Below are 22649 nucleotides of genomic sequence, written 5' to 3' on the forward strand. Positions count from 1 at the left end.
ACTGAGGCCCCCTGCCTTCCCAGAGAGTGGTACGGTCCGGGAGTGCACCGGGCAAAGCCTTCCGGCGGGGAGAAGCGTCGGTGCGCGTGCGGGCCGGTGCGGCGGGAGCGGCGGGATGGCACTGCCGGGTGAGGGGGCTGCCGCCAAGAGCGGCGGGAGAGGGGGAAGGCCGGCTTGGTGCCGGCCCGGGATCGTGGGGACGGGGAATATGTGACGGGTCGGTGGACAGGGGCGCGGGCGCGGCGTGCGGCCGTGCCCCGCGGTGAGAAGCGTGCTCCGGCCCGCGCTGCCGGCGGGCAGGGGAAGGGCTGTGGAGAGCGGGGCCGTGGCCGCCCTGGGCAGGGACAGCGCAGCCCTGAGCATCCTCCCGGGGCTGCGGGGCCTCTCCCCGAGCGTTTGGGTGAGCAAATGCAGCGTTCCCATCTCCTCCCTCTCTGAGGTTAGAGCCGAAGAACGGTGGTTGTCAGACTCGGCTTTTCCCCATCGGCTGTCGTTCTGGATTAGCGCATGTGTGCCAGTAGATTGTGTTTGTGAGACAGCAGGCAGAAACATCTGCGCGGTTTGCAAAGTATTCAGGTCTGTGTTGGCCAAACATAATCGCCATTGCTTCATAGTGTTTTCTTGTTCCTGAAAATCGGGAAGTGTTTGATTCGAGAGCAGTTAAACAGGACTGAGCTTTGGTGACCTGCTTCTCTGATGAAGAGGCCTTAATAACTTGCTCTTATTCTAGAAGGGGTTCTTGGGGAAGACACGTTTGCATCTAAAGTTCTTCTTTTCCATTTTATGCTCCACTGAATGAATGCCTTAGTTTTGCGTCACTTGTTAATTGTCTTGAGAATTAAGACATGGGAAGAAGGAATGAGAAAAGGAAGCTTCTAACAATTTGTTTGCTTTTAGTCATCTAAAATTTCATCGAGTCTAAACCCCTGTCTTCAATTTTATTTTTTAAAGTCGAAACCAATCATAACTTGATGGGAACATTTGGTGACAATATTTTTGTCATCTGCTGAGGATTTCTTTTGGAAATCTGATTTACATGGGAGATTTTTGTCGTGTGCACGACTGTACTGCCCTCCCTTGGTTAAAATAGTAAATCTTTCTGTACCTATAGGTCTGCTGCGCAGTAGGGCTGAAGTTGACTATGTATTTGAGAAAAAGTAGGTAGCTGGGGTAGTTTTGTTTTCTAATCCCAAGGTGTAGTGAACAAGCAAATGCTGCCTTGAGTGTTTTCTCTGATGTGGCATTACAAGGTACAGGTATGCTTTTGATTTTTGTTTTGTGACACAGTTTTCTATGTTCCCTGCCTCCTTTTCTCTCATGGGAGTCCTCCTAAAGATAGTCACAAAACAGGCACTTGCTGACCTTGAAGGGGTTATGTAATACTAAAATTTTGGGATCTGCAGAAAATCCCATTATAATGGAATGTATGGATCTTTGTTGCTGGCTTTCCAGTACTGTTTAGGGCGTAGACCTGAACTGTCTACATTTCCAAGATAGTTTTTTCAACTTGGGGTTTGAAGGTTTCTGTTAYTTTGAGTGGAATTTTCTAAAGACAGTGCTTGTTTCAGTAAATCATAGTTTAAATTAGTGGGGCCAGTTTCTGGTTTTTTAATTTCTGTAATAAATTTCTCGGTATACTTGATTWAAAAAAAAATAAATGTCCTAGTTATTAAAAAAATGTATATGACTGCTTAAATTACTAGGGTTTTTGTAGTCTTCAGTTGGAAGATAGAATGGGATTTTGGGGTTTCAGTTATGACTTTGATTACCAATGGCTTAAATGATTAAAAATAAGATTGATCTGTTGAGGGGGCCAAGTCCCTGGTGCTTTCCTTTTTCTGAATCATGTCCTACTGTCTGTTTAACTTAACTGTTGTCTCACGTGGAAGAATCACACACTTTCTGTGCCTAAAATTTGCATTTTTCTGATCCTTCTGCCTGCTTAGAATCTAGACTTTTCTGTTATGCTTCACTTTATTACACTTGTTTTCTTGCTTTCTTTGTATTTGGTTTCATGTTGTCTGGATTCAGAATAATTAAACAATTTGTTGACTTTTTGATTTCCTTCTTTCTTTTCAGGAATGACTTTTTGTTTTGCTTGGTCTTTTTAATTGCCTTTTAAAGTCAGTTCTTGTAATGAAGATATAAGTCACTTCAGTGTTTCCAATGAATGCCTGTCAACGTCCCTGTGTTGCTAGAATTTATAAATACACTTCTAGTCTGCTAAAGGTGACTGGAATGTTACATATCTATTACTTGTTCATACTGTAACTAAGCAAGTGTAAAGGTCACAATAAATCAAATTAGGATTTGGCAGTAAATGATGTAAGATTAAATGACCTCTAGCAGTTGAAACTTGTCAAATGTGTTCTGATAGATTACTGCACAGAAAAGTGGCTTTAGAAATGCAGTTTTGCTTTTAAGTTGTTTTAAGATATCTTAGTGTACTTAATACTCTTGAGGAGTGATCAATAATGTCTTTGTGTGGGCATGATCAAGCCACATTTGAAAGAAACTTGAAGGTTCTCTTTAACAGCACCTAATTGGTGAAATTCTCTTTCAGGTGGAAATAAGGATAACATCAGAGCTGGATGCAAGAAGTGTGGCTATCGTAAGTCTGTAATAAGCAATRCGAATTTACAGTGTTTTCTTCAGTTTATGATGTTGGAACTGCCTTTTGAGGAGGGGGAAAAAATGAAAAAAGTATTCTCCCTTGTTGCTCAGACATTTGTCAGTTTAAATATTATTTTTCATTTATATATTTCGTATTGATTCTCTGTCTTCTCGCTATCAATGCTCTTTAAGTTTGTCAGAAAACAATTGTGCTATTATATTCATATATATTACATTTCAGTGCAGTTACTTGAGAAACTTTGAATTGAAGGCACCTTCTTTGATATATACTGAAAATAGAACTTGTATTTCTGAATCTTAATGTAAAGAGACAGGTGTTTAAGTCCAGTGTGATTCACAAGAAAAAAGATAATTTAAAATCTGTATAATCTTTTATGCTAAGAAATTACTTTATTCGTTGTGTATTTCAAGAAACAACTACCTTTATTRCTTACAAGTTCTGCAGTTGACATTTAGTGGATGCTTTGCATTATCATATAAGCATGTCTGTGGTTATTTTCCTGATTAATGGAGACAGGTCTTAGTGAAGATTTAAATTGTTAATCACTGATTTTTATTTTTAGAACAGTAGATGAATGGACACTTGTGTGGTGAATTGTCTTGAACTTTTAGCACAACAAGCTAAATGTTTGAATTTTTTATGAGTGCTAAGTTGGTGACAGAAAAAAAGCTTGCTTCATTCTTTCACTTCAGGCTTTGCAACAAATTTTGTCAAGAAATTGCTTGGTGTATCTGTTCTTCCAAAGGACTATGRATATAACTACAGATTTAGTGTTTTGTTTCTACATGCAGCATGTATCAGAAGCCTCCTGGAAGAGAAGGAAACTTGCAGTCAAATCACATGATCCATGTTTATATTCCTAAAATCTCTGTCTTCAAGATGTAGGTAGTTTGATATTTAATATCATCATCCTTACTAAGAACCTGAGCTTATTTCAGTTACTGTGTAAATTCCTGCATCTCCCAAACCATGTCTTCAATTTTTAAAAGTTTTACTTTATTATTTCAACGRGTATATTCAACACAAGGTTTTTAGCTGGTCATGATTATTGAGATATAACTCAGTAAACTAAAAACACTAGTCARGCGATAGCTTAGTCAGTATTAAGTAGGCAAAAGATTATGTCTGGTTMTTAATTGTTTCATAAGCAAATAGGATTAATTTTTTGATTCATGAGCAAATAGAATTCTGCACTTTCACTAGAGGGAGTTAAAAAAGGAATGTACACTTACTGTGGCTTTTGAAATATTTCACGCTATATATTTAGGTAATCTCTTCCAGAAAGTAAGAGAAAATATGAACTAGAGTTGACAAAATATCTTCAAATTAGCAGAAATAGGAGAGAGGTTATATACCACTATTAAATGGAAGAGCATTGCACAACCTGTCAGATTTTTTTGAGACTTTTTAAAGTAAACTTTCTCCTGGGTCATTCACAGATCACAGCCTACCCTTTTTCCTTTCCGTTCTCAAAACTGAATAATACCAAAATTAATATTCTTTAATTTTTGATGGTTTTTAGTAAATTGTAATTTTCCTTTCTGTATGTTTGTTTTGTTCAGCTGGTCATCTGACATTTGAATGTCGAAACTTCCTTCGAGTAGATCCTCAAAGAGATATTGTTTTAGATGTTAGCAGCACCAGCAGTGAAGACAGTGAGGAAGAGGAACTACAGAGATTACAAGCCATGCGTGAAAAAAAGAGTAAGGTGGTTTTTGTGAGTGTTTTTTTAGAACACATTGGATAATGGTTTTCTGATGAATGAGGACTCTCATTTTATCCTTTTTGATAACTACTTCGTTTTTTTAGTCTGTAATTCTTTTACTTCATGTGTTCAGACTTCAGAGATTTGATACACCAACATTTTTCATTATTATTAATTCCTTTTATAGGAAATTATTAATGTACCTGTTTGGAACATCTCATAAAGGGTTCCAAAATACAAAAGGTTATCAATCTGTTATTAAGAAGGTGCTTAGAAGAAAATGGCCTGGATATTCTGAGTTAATCTTCTGATTATGACATGTAGTTTGAACATCTTCTGATGTGAAATATGACACTTGAATTTCTTTTCAGTTTCTGTGTGGGATTTTAACTGAAACAGCTTGTAAATTGAAATTCAGTCATTTGTATTTGGAGAAGTACTGCTTTATATTGGGACGGTCTAAGTATCAACTCCTTGTCAGAGAGAGAATAAATGGRTTGTTTATCTGATACTTGAGTTCATTTGTATTTGGGCTCTAAAAAGATTGTTTGCCTAAGTAAGACGGGGAGGTTGTTCCTATTTTGGAAGGAAAAGGGATAGATAGATCCCTATAGTTAACTGTACACTTCAGAAGAAATGAATAGACTGTTTATCAAGAGTGCTGACCTGGTACTTCAATGGTTTTTTTTCTTGGAACAAGTCTCTTTGGAAAAAAATGTTTACAAATTATTTGTGATATATTTCTGAATGTAAAAGTGGTTTTTTTTTTGGTTCTAAGCTGATTGGAGATGGATAGCTGCAAAGAAACCAGCTGTTTAATTGATTTTCTAATATCCCTGTTCATTATATGTTCTTTCTCAAATTGTGACTGCTCAATGTATTATAAGGAGACATGTATTTGTCAGTAGTCCAGGTGGAATTTTGCCATTTTAAAGTGGCCTCATCTTCTCAAGATTCCTAAAGAAATACTGAGTGTTTGTTCACCCATTCTCATTCATGTTTTTTTCACTGCTTCTAAGGTAATTTGTTTTTTTTATCTTATAGTAAATTGTTTCAAGTTTTACTCCATAACATAAAGACCAGTAAATTGTATTTGTGGTAGCAAAGGAATAATTGCACCAGCATGCAGACTTTATTGAAAGTGTTATGGGAATAAGATGAAATGCTCGAAACTGGCTGTCTCTTTTTTAAGGAGAAATTGTAAAGCCAGTATTTTACTGTTAGCTGAACGTGTATTTATGTAGTTGATTTCCATTTTGGAGAGCTTAAAATCACTTTTGGAACTGATGTGGAAAAATTGAAGGTCAGAAATTTCATCCATGCCGTAAAAATATTGCTTTGTGAAATGTGAAGTTGCTATACATTGTTTTGTGAAAAGTGGAATGTGAAGTTACTATACAACATTGTACAGCATTTGGGCAGGAAGCAGACACGAATAGGTGAGGGGTGACTCTTTTGCCAGTCTCTGTAGGCAGTGTATTGCCTGTTAACTCAAATGTGTCTCATTTTCAGCATTGCTGTTTGTGAAGTGTAAAATAAGGATGTGGGAAAGTAAACCAGGGAAGCCTAAAGGAATATTAATTTTTTTTAATATGTTTTATTTAAATGACCTGTTCTCATACTTGGGCAATAGTATGTTAAATGTGAAACCTATTAAAACACAGAACAGAGATGAAAATCTGAAACTGATGTAAACATATAGGAAAAGGTGTTTTTGCTACTTTTTGCAAGCCTTCCTTCATTCTGACTGCTTACATCAATGTCAATACAATAGAAGTTGTGTATAAAAGTTCCGCTAGTCTGCAATATATTTCTGAAAGTGGTATACTAACCAGAATTTGGGGGAAGGAAAAGCAAGCCTTTCAACAAGAATTTTGTAACAACTTTACATTGCTTTTAAAATTACTCTTAATGCTGATCTTAATTCAGACAAATGTTTTGTAAACTTTAACTTTTTATCCATAGATTTAAATGAAGAGGAAGAAAAAAGGAAACAAAAAAGAAAAAGCAAGGAGAAAACAAAATTAAAAAGAAGGAAAAGGTAACTATCACACACTTTTATATTTCAAAACATCACTTTAGAAATATTTTTGATACTTYGGTAGTTTCTCAGAAAATATTATTTCTCTTGATGCAACTTCATTTGCAAGTACATCTTTGGTTTGAAAAATTTTCTGTTTTCCAGTGAGAACTGATTAATGGTAAAGTAATGGTAAAATTATGGTAAGGTAAAGGTTCTTAGAAAAATGGTGAAGTCACAGTCTTTCTGTCATGGATTTAGGATCATAGAAGTCTTGAAAGCTCTAGCAAGCTGTATGTCTGCAGATCAGAGAAAACAATACTCCCTGTGACTGTCCAGCTCTCGGCAAGGTGTGTTGGGAGAAGAGCAAATCAGGAGGACTGTGGGATTGGTCCCCAGCTGAGCCAGGCTACAGAAGGCTCTCAGAAGTTCTGAGATTGTAGGATTCTTTGTGAGCACACATGCATGTTTAGACACACATGCAGGCACATACACATGCTCTGTGTAACACACAGTAATCAAAAGGGAAACCTCTGTAATTAACAATTGTTGAGTTTTAGTGCACCTAAAAAGTGTTATTTCATTCTCAGAAGAAAATGTTACAATACTACAGTGTATTGTGAATCTGTGTTCTGGTCTGTGGACTGATTTGGTTCTTTGGGGTTTTTTTGCTTTGCTTTTTTTGCTAAGGTGAGACTGTAGATGAGACTAATAGTTTGTAGGACAATTGGTAAGACAATATCCCAAGAACTGTGCTGTAAGCTATAAAATGTACAATGTATTTGGGGACCACAATAAGACATTCCTTAGAAATAATTAAACGGGATTTAATACTTGTTGTATTTGGATTTTTCCCCTTTCTTATTTATATTGTGTAGCTCAGACTTCCACTTTTGAAGATAGAGCTTACACTTGTAAACAATAGCACAAGACTGCCCTCTTTAATATTCATGATTACAGAATGGCTTTTATTGTCCTCATAATTCTTCTATGTATATAATCACTCATCACTGCTGGTTAGAGACCAATAGTGCAGGCTGCAAGAACATCAAAATTTTTCATACCTGTTTATCTTAGATTTTTGCATCACAGATATGCATCTGAAGGCACTAATTAGCATTGTTATTGATTATGTGGTATTTTAAAAGCGGGAAGCTCTGTTAGGAAAGTCACAAATTAAACATGCAGACTCAGATACCATTTCCAGTGGATGCTAGTGTAGAAATTCTACACCAGGTTTAATTTGTGCCATTACATAAATACTGACAGCTTAAAAATTATTACTGTGCCATTTTCCTTTTTTAATGACATGCTGATCTGCATTTTCTTTTACTAGATCTTCCTCATCAAGTTCAGCGGAAGATGAGCCAAAGTCAAAAAAACAGAAATCACACAAAAAAGAAAAAGAAAAGGAAAAAAAACATAAATCTAAGAAAGGAAAGCATCATAAAAAGGAAAAAAAGAAGAGACGAAAGGAAAAAAGTTCCTCTTCTAACAGTTCAGACAGTTCGAGTAGTGACTGAGATGCTCGTCTATTTTTGTGTTCACTTCTGCAGAGAAGATGATTTTCCTTTCATAGGAAATTTATTTATGCTTTACAATGCTGGTTTAAAATCTGATTTTTTTTTTTTGAGAAATCTATTTGCATACATCGAGTTGCTTCAAGTTGGACCATTAAGTCTGTGTAGGAAAAAAAAAATCTGCGTTTCTATTTCAGGTTTATTAGTATTAAACCATGYAAGTTTAGCTAGTTCTTCACTCTTATGCTTAGTTCTGTTGTGAGTGTGTTTGTAATCCTTTACAGTAGGATGTGATAAACTTCAGTTTGCAAGTCTTTGTGTAGAAAGATCTGGACTTAGATATGCTTAATGGCAGAATGGTTAAATCAAATTTGGAAATTGAAGTGAGATTTTCTATTACCCTTTAAATAAATGTATGTTTGCATTTACACATACAGCATTTTGTGCCTACATACATTAAGCAGTAAGTGCAAATATGAAATAGTGTTCAGGTCCTGAGAGGGGAAGAATGAATAATGAGAAGCTAAAAAAGATTGATCCTTCAAAATTATGGTCTAAGATTGATCTAGTCATAGACTGTGAAAAACAATTACACATTCTTTTGGCAGAATCACTGTGAGCAAGCTGAAAACAAGCAGAAGAAAACAAAAGCTATCAGTTTTTAAAGTCTGTTCTGCTTGGGTGTTGTTCTTCTACAATTATGGCTATTTCRTCTTTTGACATTGATGAAAAGTTTGGATATCAAAACAAGACTTATAATACTAAACTTCCATCTATTTCTTCATTTCTGTCAGTTGTTATTAGCTTCAGTTTGCATAAACCACGCTTTCAAAGGCTAACCCTGGCATAACTGCTGCTGTTGTACAGGCCCAAAATAGTGATGCCTGCTACTCTACATGCTCCAAAGCTCTAACAATATAAAGGTGATGCCAGTACAAAAGAGTGCCATTCTCTGTCCACTTATCTCAGTAATGGAATAAAATGCCTCTTTCCAGAAAGAAAGACAAGAATAAAGCATGTGAGTAGTATGTGAGATGGGCATGCCAAATGCATAGAGCAGTGAAGAGTCAATAACCTCCACATGCCTTATAGTAAACTCTGAAGTGCAAATCAGTCTGTCGATAGGCACCAGGAAACAAATGCAGATACCTGGTGTTTCCTTCAGTTGTCTTTCCCAGGTGGCAGAAGAAAAATGTGCACATTGATAATTAAGCTACTAAGCTGGGAAACAAATGGCTATAAAATGCACCAAAGCCTAGAATCACCGAATTGAAACTAAATGAACCTCTTGTTTCATAGCCAAAGAAAATACACAGCACAAAAATTACAGCTTTAGCATTGTCTGCAATTTGTGAGGCACCAAGGAAACCCCTTCAGTCTCACAATTTAGAGTATATACATTTTTTAATATACCTAGCGTGATTGAAAGCTGCTTACAACACAAATCATTTTAACATGTTTTACCCTAATTTGAATACATACCAGATTAGGATGGTTGAACAGTAGTAGAATAATACTTTAGTCTCTGCCAAATTATACTTCTATGCTCTGTAGTTTTTGTGGTCTTTAGAGGCATTTTATCAATATACTTGCCATCTTCATGTTAAACTTCTGAAATCTTTTACCTGCTACTAGCATCGGTTTACAATGTGTAGATCACTTAATTGCAATTCAATATTAATTTCCTTTGTTACCATTACAAGCTCTTCTACCATCAAAGTTAGAGTGAATATTACACTGTCACTCATTAATTTTACATTTTAAAGATTTTATCATTCAGTAGTGTCGACTTGTGTTTACAGGATTTTTTCTTGAGTATTTCCTGCAGTTTACCCAGTTACTTCCTTTGTTGTATTCTGAGCTCTCTTCAGTGGTATGTGTTGGTTCTTCACTCTGTAGGGGAGCATAAATAATGGACGAACAAAAGTCTTAGGCATAGGTAACCAAGAGGTGGGAATAAACCTAAAAGAAATATAAATTTTTTGTGATGCAGTATTATGCAGCTCTAAAACTGGAAGGTTTTGTTTTTCCTTTCAGCAATAAGTCATGGTCAAGAATCATAGCTCAGAATTGCAATAAAGCAATTCCAGATAGAAAAAATTGCAGTGTCTAGCTGTGAACTTGGAACAGACTGAGTAACCTTCACAGCCTTGATCTTTAGGGACATCAAAGCTGCTGAGATAATCAATGATTATTGAACTATATGTACTCAGTGCTTTTGTAGTTGACAATAGGAAAGAATGTAATAGCTGCAGGTGCCTCTCAAAAATATAATGAGTAATGAATCTGACATGGTGCTTGTTATCTGTTTCATGTAACAATCAGTTCTAGAAACTCCTGGGAGAAGGAGTATTTTGAGAAGATTATCTTTTGCAATTCCTCACATCATCTCTCCCCAGTCAAAAAAGGACATAATTTCTATGTGTGCAAAACAGAGTGTCAGATATCACAAACATTTTTTCTCAACTGGTGATTCAGTAGTGCTCTGAAGTATCCACAGTAGAGCCAGCAGTGAAGCTCTGAAAAAATTATTCTGACATTGCCATGTCTTGGGCAGCCAGTCTATCTTGTGAGAATTACCATACATCACAGACTCTCTTGGCAAAACACACTGGGTGCCTCTTACCTACAATACCTCTGCCTCAAGGCAGAGGTACCTGAGACAGGCATTAATAGAAATTAAGTTGCAAATCACAGTAAATAATAATGGTGGATAGAGGAAAATATGTCAAAAAAGTTCTGTAGCAAAAACACCAGAACATTTTCCCTGTTCACAAGAAAGTCTAGTGTATTGATATATGAGATGAATTTAGGTGAAAAAGAAGAATATAAGAAAGGTGGTGGTGGCAGAAAAGAAGAGGTACAAGAATGAAGAAAGTAAAGGGATTAAGGAAAAAGAAAGAAAAATTACTTAAGAAGAAAGACCAGAGGAAAATGTTATCTAGAAATGCAATGTTATAGTTTAAATAGTAGCAATAAAGCAGAAAAGACTAAAAAAAGCTATTTTGTAGAGTTGACTTCAGCAAGATGTACTCAAGATGTGGCTTTAGTTTTCTGTGTAAGCTAAATATTTGACCTGCTGAGAAAGTGTACTGTGAAGAAGAGGGATTAATCTTTATTTATCTGTACTGTGTAAGTATTCCTGAGGCTTTAACCTAATGTAATAGTTTATAAAATATCCTGGCAGAATTTTGAATCAGAGAATTTCAACAAAGAATAAAGTTGACCTGTAAGGAACACAAAGTTTATGGTATTAATTATCCAGGAGTAGACTTACCCTGATTGGCAGATTGGCAGAAACTTTGTTTTCATCACAGAACTGCAATCCCAGAGCTAGAAATAACTTCTGGAAGGGGGAGCTGAGTACACATAATGGCTCAAATGAAGATATGCTTGCATCAGACAGCAACAGACTGGATGAACAGGTGCTCTTTTGGACACCAGAATTCCCATTATTACTGGTATTTAACACATGTTAAAAGTGTGGAAGTGAGAGAAATACCACTCCAAGAAATTTTACAGATGCTGTAAGATAAAAGCTCAAAGTACTGGTGAGGAGACTGATAGTTTAAAGTACTGGTGAGGAGACTGAGTTCTGTCAGGAAAGTGTTTTAGACTGGCAACATGGGGCTTGATCTGGAGAGCAGATTATGCATATGCTGGGAACAGCCTAAGTGGGAAAAAAACAACTATCACATTAGAAAGAACAACCACCAAGTAAGGTATACCTCTTGAAATATGGCTGGGGCAATTTTTGCCAAACTGCTAAAAGAAAACAGAATCTCAGGGAAAATACTTTTAGATTTGAGATAAATTATTCATCTTAGGACAGTTTAAAGTCAGTGTTAACAACTTGCCACACCATGATCCCTAGAACAAATGTCCTGCCCACGTGTGTTTAGCCTAGCATAGTTCTTTGTGAAGCAGAAAAGGAAGGCTCTGCTGTTAAGAGGTAAGTTTTCTTGCATGTCAGTCAGTGCCATCAAGGTCCTAGAACTTAAACAGGAACACAAACTTCCCAAAAGAATGTTACAAAACCCTTATTGACTGGACTAATTTATGACTAAGCACAAGCAGAAATTTCTGTAGATTCTCTTGCCTCTTGTCCATGAAGCTGGACAACAGGTAGGGTATCTCTTACATAGGTAAAAAGGAACTTTACACTGACATAAGGCATTATAATGACAATACACATGTAGTGCACCACTGTGTATTTTTTCCTCAAATTGGATAGAAGGCTATTGTATAGGTTATTGTATTTTTCCCATTTTCTGACCCAGATTTTCTAAGTTGTATTGGGTATACTTGGACCTATTCTGTAAGTTAACATGCAGATTTTGTATGATATGGTCATTTTCCATTTTGAGTAAGTTAACGTGCAAAATGCAGTATGTGTTTGCCGTCTACTGCTGTAAGCTTCTATTTTACGTCTGCTCTGAAAAATGTACACTTTACACTGTAGATATTTATTGGACTTCTTAGATTGATTTTTTTTAATGATGAAATATCTGTGAAAAGAAGGGTGCTGCAAGTGGATGGTAGTTAAAAAGAATTTGGTTTTGAATAGCTGGAGCTGCACAGTTTTAGTTAAAAAGGTGGAACTTGACATTTGGTGGGAACAGGAATTTTTACTTGTTTCCTACCTTGCAAAAGAATTATGGTGCCTTTAACCTGTAGTCCTTTCACCTAAAATGTTCAAACTCCAATCAGAATTTAGAAAGGAAGTGCTGCTTTTCTCATTATTCTCTTTGAATTGCTTGTTTCCCATGCATTTGGGAGTTTATTAATTTGAAGTTGGGGTGGTTTTTTTAATACTTTAAAAGTAAACAAATATAGGAATGGTTCTAAGTTATCTAAATGATTTGTATATAATTTTGTTGTAAGAAATTTTGAATTGATATATACCAATAAATTGAAAGATAGCAATATAATTAACTATTATCTTTCTTTTACTAACATCATGTTTTGTGGCTTAAAAAAAAGTTGTCTTGTTTCCTTTCAATAAGTAAAATATAATCCTCTGCATTCCGAACTAAACCAGTTTATCCCTTTGCATGTCTTCAATTCAGGTACCAGGATTTGGTTCATATCACCATCTGTTAAAAGATAACTGGATGACGTTCCATTAACCCTTGATCACCAATATTCCTAAAGCTTGGCAATCACAGCATGTGTCTAATTATGATTAGTAGGTGGCACAATACAAAGGGCCTCAGGTAAGGTGCCAGATTGCTTAGAATTATAGAAAGGCTTCAGAATGAGCAAAGACTGCGATTTTAGTAGTCTTTCTTTGAGAAGAAGAAACACTGCTGAAGTTTCCAGAATAACAAAAAGTACAAGGATGCATATTACTGTACACTTCAATATACTGCAATCTTAAAGGGTTTTGAAGATGACATATCTAAGTCTGTCCATCACAGAATGTACTTAAATTTTGAAACTTATCATGATAAGATTGATGTCAAGAGCTTTGTAAAATTAATTAAAATGCTTATACATTTGTCTCATTAACATATATTCCACTGCAACAGCAGTGGTTAAAATGCAGAGATATGAGCTGTCATATAACTTGGCATATTAAATTCCTTGTGACAATATGTGGGCAGGTACTGCATTAGACAAGCTCACTCCTTCATCTGTCCATCTTCCTTAGTTGTTGAAAAAAGATAGCACATGACCTCCTACAGCTGTTTCTCTGTGTGTACCCGTGTAACAGGACTTCTAAAGAAATCTGGTGTGAAATTTTCTTTCTGCCTTTCTTTCTCATGGCATCACTGTACTTCTTTTTTGGCATTAATATCTGTCTTTTTCACTTATGCTGAACAAAAATTATTTGGTTAATTGTAACTACTAATTAGCTTTCCAGACAGCATCTATGATAGCCTTTAGACAACAGGAGGTGTTTTTCCAAAGTTTTAACAGTTGCAAAATCTAGTGAATGTGTGGGGATGGAGTCATACAGGGAGTCTATTGGTTTGAGACTTAATGAAAACATGTCAGTGCTGCCTATTATGGAAAACAGCTCTAATTAGCAAGCACAAGGTTTGTGAGAAATCTGCATAAAACTTCAAAGAATTAACTTCAAGAAAACATTGTGCTGTCTTAACAATGTGTTTGCTCTCATAAGCACATGCTTTTGTGTGTGTAGGGATGTCCCCATTTTAGATGCTAAGGAATATATACGTCTAAGAATAGTTCATGACCTGAAATCTTCAAATCCATTGATGTTAACCTTTTTCAGTGCTATTTATGAAGAATTTAGTCGTACATATTTTTTTATCTCTTAGAAAACGTATTTGTTGAAATAGAAATATTATCACAAATAAGTGTAGTACTCTGTCAAAAAAAATTAGAAAAACAGTCCAGCAATACAACTAGAGACAGGACAACATCCAATATAAATAAAAAACTTTATTAACAATGTRAAACGTTTAATATCTTATAGACTAAGACAATTCTGGCATGCCTTGTAAGACCAATACTTAGTGATATGCAGACACCATGCTTTGAATTCTACTGGAAACAAAATGGGTTGGCATTGCGTTTTACATTGTTTATTTTAATAGACCTTCTTTTAATAAACTATTTATTCTTTTCCAAAAGCTTGTAGATATACTATTGGCTTAAAAGGAAATCTGTTGCTTCTATGCATTGTATTCATAGATCTTATGATTTCTCTGTATTTACAAGTCCTACCTAGTTTCATATACGGTTGGTATCATAAATTAAGATATTTTTCAATAAAGCTTTGAAGTTGAGATACAGTGGAAGACTAAATATGAATGAGAGCACAAAAAGCAACTGGAGATTTTGTACAAATTCYCTTACAATATTGTTTAAATGCCTTAGAACTTTAATAGTTTTGCTCTTAAATAGTTTCCTATGCTTAAAGACTGTTAGAGTATGATTTTAATATGATACTAGTAAGAGTACTGTACTATGCACAAACATTTAGCTGCAATTCAAACAATTAAAAAAAATCTCTAAAATGATCTATGAGCCATAATTCATGTGTCTTCTTTGAGTGATTGAAAGTAGGCATGCAAAACATACTTTAAAAAGTTTTAAATATGCTAGATCTATTCCATAGCCATTTTTGATCACCATAATTTTTAACTATTAAAACCCTTATTTGAAAAGGGGGATGGAGCAGAAGACAAAAATGAATAGCCTAGTGTAGAAAATGTACTTTATAATCAAGATTAGCCACTTTAATCTTTGCAGCAATCAAATAATAGTGGTTTAATCAAAATCATGATTTTCTTCGTGCTTCTGTACTTAATCTTCTAACTTGAGACAAGACAACACAATCCAAAGAATCTTCGCTTCCGTCTTCTTACCAGTGGATATGGAGTCAAGTTTAGGAGGCTGCTATCATCTGTGACAAAACCCCCACATTTTAGCACAAGCATGTACATATATACAGAGATTACACAGAAAAGAGATTATATAATTTATGTGTCCTAAGAGCAACTACATGATCCCAGAATCAYAGAATCATTTCTGTTGGAAAAGATCTCTAAGACTGAGTCAAACATACAACCAATCACCACCACATCAACCAGGCCATGGCACCAAGTACCAGGTCCAGTCCTCTCTTGAACACCCCCACCACCTCCCTGGGCAGTGATTCCAATGCCTGACAACCCTTTCAATGATGAGATAAATCCCATAGAGCACAGAGCAAATAATAATCTGAATTTTGCATTCAACAGTCTTACAATACTAATTACCAGCATCTCTGTAATAATTATGATTATCTAATCCTGGAGCATATCTCAGAGTTTTAAAACTCTGGGATGTTTCCTATCCTGTTGCACAGGTGGTCAGTGATTTTTCTGGTCAATGTTGAAGGGCACTGTAGACACCAGGCAGCGGAGAGGAATTCTGCGCACCTTTATCTCTGTTCTGAATTCAAGTTTCTCTATGCATTACACCCTCCCAATTTATCCTTTCCTTCCTTATTTCCAGCACGCTCTTCCAGACTACACATAGAGTTTTTATCACTCTTTACAATGGTCTGTATCACAAGTGATTCCCTTTTTCCTTTCAACGTAGTTTTCAACCAAGCTATCCTGCCATGAAATCTTACTTGTATAATGAATCCAATCATTCTATAGTCATCTCTTAGCATATTATGATTAATGCTAGACTGCTTAGTTACTTGGAATGAGATCTAGGACACCTTCAGCACATTTCAACAGCTGCCACTGTGCAAAGACTACATTGAATTTAAGAAACACCCATTGTCAAGAATAATCAAAAAGAAAAATTACTATCTTTTTAATGCTGTTCTCATGAACAAAGAGAGTGCCTGTAGATGTGGAGTATTTAACACTCAAAAAAAAAATGAGTGGCTCATTGCTAAATACATGCATAGGATGGAGATACTGCCCACCTATGCATTCTTATGGGGTGCCTGAGTGCTTCCATGGGAAAAGGAGACTGGTGGCAAACTCAAGGCAGGCTTTTCTGCCAATAGTCAGTGTCAGGTCACAGAAGCTACAAGCCTCGTAGGGATGAAGCAAATGCCATCACTCAGAAGGATCCCTGTCACGGTCTGTGCAATTTGCACCTTTGTTACCTTTGAGAAAGAAGGACTCCTGACACTGGAAAGTAGTTGTCCTTCTGCCTTCAAATCACCAGGAAAAGTCTATTATTTTATCTGTAGATACCCTATCCATAAAATTAGAATACCTCATGTGAAACTCAAGAGGCCAAAGATCAATTATGGCTCCACTAAATCAGCAGGGAAGAGATTTTGCCTAGATTTTTCTTGTTGTAGTTTCTATAAAAGAACCCTAGATGTTTTGTATCTAAAGGAAGGCAAACTCTTTAATTATCTTAATTTTTCTTAAATGAATAAAATTCAAAACCTACCTTGATTTTTCAGTGGTAAAGGCATAGTCTCCCTGAGTTTGCTTAAAAGGTTTTTCATTTCTCTCATATCTCTGTGGATACAACAGTTAAAAAAGATACAGTGGAACACACATAAAGACGACATTGAGAATGGCTCAGAGTATAGCTTCATATGCTAAAACAATGGAGCAATAAATACAAAAATCTATTGAGCAAGCAATTGGTTTACACACATATATCAGAAGATGCATACCAAAAGAAATGGCAGTAAAATTATTAGGAGAGCACTTTAATGACAGTATGATACCAACTTTTGTTGGTTCAAATTTATGATCTATTCTGGTACTTGAATATTTCATATTAAATTCCTTTGGGGCCACAATGTGATTCTAGTGACAATATATGCAATATGTCTTAAAATTAGCACAAGCTAGTACTAATGTCAACTTCATACCCCTTATCCACATTTTGTAGCTTCTGCCATGAATGTGATTCACTCCTCAGAAGAAAATTACAATACATGCAACTAACCCATGATATTTAACACTGCACATCAAATGACAATTTTAGAAACAGGGCTTTTACTCTCACCTGCCTTAGAAGGACTCTGGCATTAGACTTTCTGAAAGGCAGATGATGGAAAATATGACAACAAAACATCATCTCCCAAAAGCAAATTACATTTTGATATGTTTTGAAAGAGGCCAGAGGTTTCAAAATAGTTTCCATTTTACACATGGATGGCAGACCTGCAGGCTTTTAATATTTTAGTGCTTTCAGTTTTTAAAACCAATATGGGCTTGTTTCATTCATCTACACATAAAATGGTTCTTAGAAGTGCAGCAGCATAATAAATAAAAAACGGGTCTGCTTTATTCTCCATATCATGGCCCCAGTAAAACGGAAGTTTGCTTCATCTAAATAAGCACGATAACAATTCAAATCTCAGCAGTAACTTAATATACGAAGTCTCAAAATGGGATTTTTTGAAAAGAAATGTTAGCCATCAGGATTACTCTCTACTAAAGGGTCTCATTTTTGTCTTTCAGCTGCATAGCTAAGAGAAAAAGAGCAGTCCACTGCGACAAAACTATGGATTACATTCCCCTCCCCTCCTAAAACTTACAAATTTGAAACTGTGGGCAGAACTAATGGAACTGAACTAAATTCTGTGGGGTTGACTTAGAAATGCAGAAATAGAGTCGAGCAGATTTCAGGTACAAAATCAATCTGTTAAATGTACCACAAAAGTTAACAACTATTTGATTTACTTACACTTTTTATAGTAGCAACACTGGCTGTCAAATTAAAAAAAATAAACCCTACACAGAAATTTGTTTAGGGATTAAGTGCTACACATACCTTTCAGTGTTTTCAATATCTGTGGAAACCTGCCATAGATGCTGTTGAATATCTGTTGGTGATAATGATGTATCTTCTAAAATAGGTACTTCAGAACTCTCTTCCGCTTTAGTATCTAGGATCTTGGCTGGGCCACAAGGTTCTTTTCCTTTAAAATAGTTAAACAAAACATGTATCCCTATTATTTATTAAAATAGATACTCAAATAATATAATTGATGCTTTGAACTTGACCTTGCACACTTTAAATGGAGAAAAAAACTGTTTAAATGCAAACTCTTGAGTGGGAACTGTTCAGACCACATGGAGCTACAAGCCATATAATACTCTTACCAGTTTGAAGGGGTTCAATTAAACGCCAGCCTCATGCAACACAAAACAGAAGTCAGAAAACAGAACAAAGTAAATGAGGAAACTACAAAACACTTCAGTTGGAAACGACTTCAAAACTTAAGGAACACTGCAAACTATGACTCCTAGTACGACGGCAATACTGAGGAAAAACAAAAGACAAAAATGTGAAATTTTGTACTTTATGATCTAACAGCAATATAAAGCTGCCACCACTCACAGCCCAAATGCCTTATATTCTGAATTTCTGTGTTGACACTTACCTAATTCATGCTCACTGTATGAAAATTAAACAGTATTGAAATTGAATGGGGGCTTCCTGAAAGATCTTCCAGGGCTTTTGTGAGGGAGAGAATGGGATAGAGCATTTGATCATGGTAGTAGAGCATGCAAGAGAGTTAGCTCTCACCAAATACAGAAGAAAATGCACATTGGAGTGCATCCTAGGCACATGTCAACATTTAAACCAGTAGTATGAAAAGTTGAGTGGGAAATGTTTTTCCACTTCATAGTTTTTGCAATTTGGAAAATTTTCACATCAGGACAAATCTGAGTAGTTTTGTAAGGTTTGCCAAAGTACACAAAGAACAAGCTAATAGAGCATTGGTCATTCAGCTCAATTTTCTGGTACGTAGAGACCAAGACTGAAGACCTTGGTATACTGCTTTTCACGTCAGAAGTATATCTCCCTGCTACCAGGCAGATAACCTTGTTTTTTAAAATCTAGGAATTCCTGGATTTTAAGATAGTAGTTTTAGGCAAGTTCTCTTAACAGTTGTATTCTAGCAAATTGTTCCTTTGCTAAAAAGAAAAAATAAAAAGTCATTCTTGGCTACCCGTCTCAAACTCTATGTTGCTTAGGTCACAGAAGATACTTGCTTAATGTTTTAACACTCCTTAAAGCCCACAATTGCCTAACTTTGCATCCCAGAGATTGCATGACCTAACATAACAAGCTTACCCTCTATAAAAGAATGTCCTGTGTCTTTTCTTTGCTGCTTACTGGCAACCACTGCTAACTTGAGCTTTGCCAAATCCTTCTGTGATCCACTTTAAACCATGAAATGGTAGCTTACCACAACAAAAAGAGAAGTAAAATGTGATGTTTACCGATGAAGTAAGGTCAGTCAAAAACCCTACATATTCAGGAGCAAGTACAAGAGAAGGAGGATCATATTACTGCCTTTTCCAAAAGCAGTGGAAAGGAGGATGAAGTGAATTATGGAGGAGGATGAAGCTTTATAAGGGAGGGGGAGACAGAGAGAGACCAAGAGCTTTCTGTTGGTTACAAGCTCTTAAGCTGAATGCTGACTCAACTGCTGGAGGAACAGCAGACTGAGCCTGCTTCACAGATTACGTTTTACTCTCTATCACCCTGTAGGTTTAACTTCAAAGTTTTTCTTGTCCTTAACTGCACCTTATGCTGTTATTTTAAGGTGATTCATACGGTACACTTTTCGTTGTTCAGTCATACAAGCTTCATTGTATATTATCACAAGAAGTCCATAATACAACATTTTACCAGTATTTTACATATTACTTTTTCATTAAAAAGAAGAGGTTTCAGGTAAACTAATTTGCCACTGGTATCGCAAGGTACTACTGATGAAACTGTTTTTTCTAACTGTGGATTGTGTCACTATTTTTAAGTGTTACGGTGGAACCTTTATCTGACCTTTGGTGATATCCCGTCAAGAACAAGTCTGTCTATACATGTATCCTTCAGGGATGTGAAAGGTGTTTTAATGGAAACAGTAGCAGCACTAGATGAAACAAAAGTAAAGGTTATTTTTCACAGCTTGAGAGCAGAAGCAGAAACTGTGATGTTCTTTTTGTTAGCAAAGACAAGCTCTTGCAGATTTGGCAGAATGAATGACACAGATCTCTTTTTGACTGAAAAAGCTCTGTACCAGTAATTCTGTTGTATTGTGAACAATTCATGAAGCCTTTCTTGAATTTCAGATCACTCATTCTGTCACTTGAAATCAGTTAAAGAGTCAGCTAATAATAAAGGCTTTGCTTGAATAATGTATGACTCAGCCTTAACATTTCTACCCTGGTCACAGCCTATAGAGAAACAAAAGCTTTTAAATCTTCTCATCCTTACAGTGGCAGGTAAGGATATCTTCTGTAACAGATACTTCAAAATGGATATGAACCCTAAGTTTACTTTCAATTTAGTGATTGGAAAGACTTTGAATAATTTCAGTTGCAATGATGTGCTCTTCCTCTTTTCACCAGGAACTCAGCTTTTTCTTTTTCTTTCCTTTAAGAAGTAGAAAATGCTTTTGGTATGAAATTAAATCAATTTAGTTAAGCAAAGCTGAGGATCAAACTTGAGTAAGACTATATAAGCGGGCAGAAAACTGTCAGTTAAGTAAGGTTACATATGCCTTCTGTTTTTATGTATCCCACCTGTTGTGCCTCTTACTGTTTCTGTGGTGATCTGTGTGTTTGCTTCCGTCACRCAACCCTACGCCTCTACTGTTAGTCATCACCTAATTCGCACAGAAACTGTGATGAATGAAAAAAATGAAAAGACAAAAAAATATGTCCCTCAGTACTACTGAGATTTCATTGCAGAGGAGAGGAGCTAGAAAGATCTTTGAGGGGAATACCAGACTTTAACAAAGCTGAGAAAATCCCTCTTTCAAAAAGAGGGCAGCATTTTACATCAGGCTTCAACCTGTCAATTAAGGATAAATGTACACGCTATATATCACAGCTAAAGTACATTAACAGGTAAACCTAGAAAGGGGAACAGGAAAGAATAGTGTAGGAAGGAAAAAAGGTATTTGGCAAATACAGATAAACAGCCTGATGAATTTAATTCTTGACTTACACACGGGACCTGCACAACTTGGAGACTGGCTTACTGGAAATACTGTTATTAAAGAAAACGCAATAGGGACAACAATTTTATGGTAGAAGTTGTGTTACCCCTCCTTCCATGGCTGTTTTTGTTTCATTCTTTGGTTTCTTCATTGTCCTGGTTTTGCTCCGTCCAGTTTTTTTGGTGGTGGGGGGATGGGACCAAGAAACCACGAAGATGGCTCCTGTGCGAAAGTTCTAGAAGCTTTCCCCTTCTCCAGCAAAAGGACCCATATCCTCTGTGTTTTAGAACCAATCCATTATGGCTCTGAGGTTGATGGACAGGCTGCTGGCCAGGCCTGGGCCAATTGCACAGGTTGGTTACACCTCTGTGATGACATATTATCTTGTACTTAAGAAGAATTCAAAACAAGATAGAGCGTGGCCACCATTTAGTTTTTAGGTTGTTAGTATCATGTACTGGGGGAGGACAGAGCAGAAGGGTGAGGAGATGTGGGAAAAAAAATGGAGATAAAAGGTGAAAGAGAGTTGAAGGAAAGGAGCTGTGGTGCTTGAACTGGAGAAAACAAGCTGTTCTCAAATGGACTATTTCTTCAATGGGAGACRTGTATAGAAAAGGGAGGCCATGCACCTGAGATAAAAAACTTGGCCTTGGAGGACTGGACTGATCATAAGCCAAAAAGGGGGAAGAGGTGATCCCCCCAGCATGTGAAGCAAATTGATGCTTTGAAGAAACTGTGTTCTGCCAGGAGATTTGAGAGAGTAGCCTTACACCACCCACATAATGTAACCGGCCTTGGAGGAGTGTTTTGCTTTCTCCTACGAAGTAAAGAAAAAGAACTCCTTGCCATCAGCAGTTATACACTGACTGTTTCTCGCTAAATGAACTTCCACAGCTTGGAGCTGTAAGGATTCTTCTCCTATGATGCTGGATGACAACCGTAATGAGTAGTTTGATCTGTATTAAAACTTTCATCCCTGCCCCCTTGTGCKCAGGAAGGCATGGAGGGGTGGGGAGGGACRACCTGGGAGAGGCAGGTTCACAGAAARAATAACAGGTGTCTTAAAATGCCCATTTTTATTTCTTCTCCTTGTAAATGTTTCCCTATCTTTGTCCCCCTCCCCAGTGTGGTAGTATTCTTAGTAGTTTTTAGTAATAGTCTATTTTGCAACTTAAGTTATTCAGCCTGTCTGGCTTTTTCTGGGGCATATTTATATCTTTCTCTCAATTATGTTATATTATCTAAAAGCCATAAATTTTGGTGTTAATTGGGCTTTTTGCTCTCCCCTCTGCCTCTCCAGTGGGTTGGGGGGCGGGGGGGGGGGAATACCATCATGGGTGCTTTGGCGTTCGGCTAAGGTCTAA

At 36.5% G+C, this 22649-nt stretch overlaps 2 protein-coding genes across 3 annotated transcripts in view; one reads left to right on the forward strand and one right to left on the reverse strand.

Annotated features, from left to right (window-relative positions):
* The first annotated feature begins 48 nt into the window (after positions 1-48).
* Positions 49-14289, forward strand: SREK1IP1 (SREK1 interacting protein 1). Its single transcript, XM_057389636.1, has 5 exons — positions 49-128; positions 2564-2611; positions 4198-4338; positions 6306-6381; positions 7697-14289. The coding sequence occupies exons 1-5, from the start codon at positions 116-118 to the stop codon at positions 7881-7883; spliced, it is 465 nt and encodes a 154-aa protein (XP_057245619.1). The 5' UTR covers positions 49-115; the 3' UTR covers positions 7884-14289.
* RGS7BP (regulator of G protein signaling 7 binding protein) overlaps positions 14277-22649 on the reverse strand; it is a 35499-nt gene continuing 27126 nt past the window's right edge. For both annotated transcript variants that reach the window (XM_057389634.1, XM_057389635.1), the window contains 3 exons: positions 18102-18249; positions 16761-16831; positions 14277-15258 (listed from right to left, as the gene is read on the reverse strand). In XM_057389634.1, coding sequence (XP_057245617.1) covers positions 15167-15258; positions 16761-16831; positions 18102-18249 — 311 coding nt within the window. In that variant the 3' untranslated portion in view covers positions 14277-15166. The remainder of the gene's footprint in view (positions 15259-16760; positions 16832-18101; positions 18250-22649) is intronic.

The sequence above is a fragment of the Malurus melanocephalus genome, unplaced genomic scaffold (assembly GCF_030028575.1).
Source record: "Malurus melanocephalus ecotype Western Australia unplaced genomic scaffold, MMel_1.1 scaffold_18, whole genome shotgun sequence".
NCBI classification, from domain to species: Eukaryota; Metazoa; Chordata; class Aves; order Passeriformes; family Maluridae; genus Malurus; species Malurus melanocephalus.

Coding starts and splice junctions, on each gene's coding strand:
- SREK1IP1 (XM_057389636.1), top strand. Junction 2,612..4,197: donor ATGCAAGAAGTGTGGCTATC/GTAAGTCTGTAA, acceptor TGTTTTGTTCAG/CTGGTCATCTGACATTTGAA. Junction 4,339..6,305: donor AGCCATGCGTGAAAAAAAGA/GTAAGGTGGTTT, acceptor TTTTATCCATAG/ATTTAAATGAAGAGGAAGAA.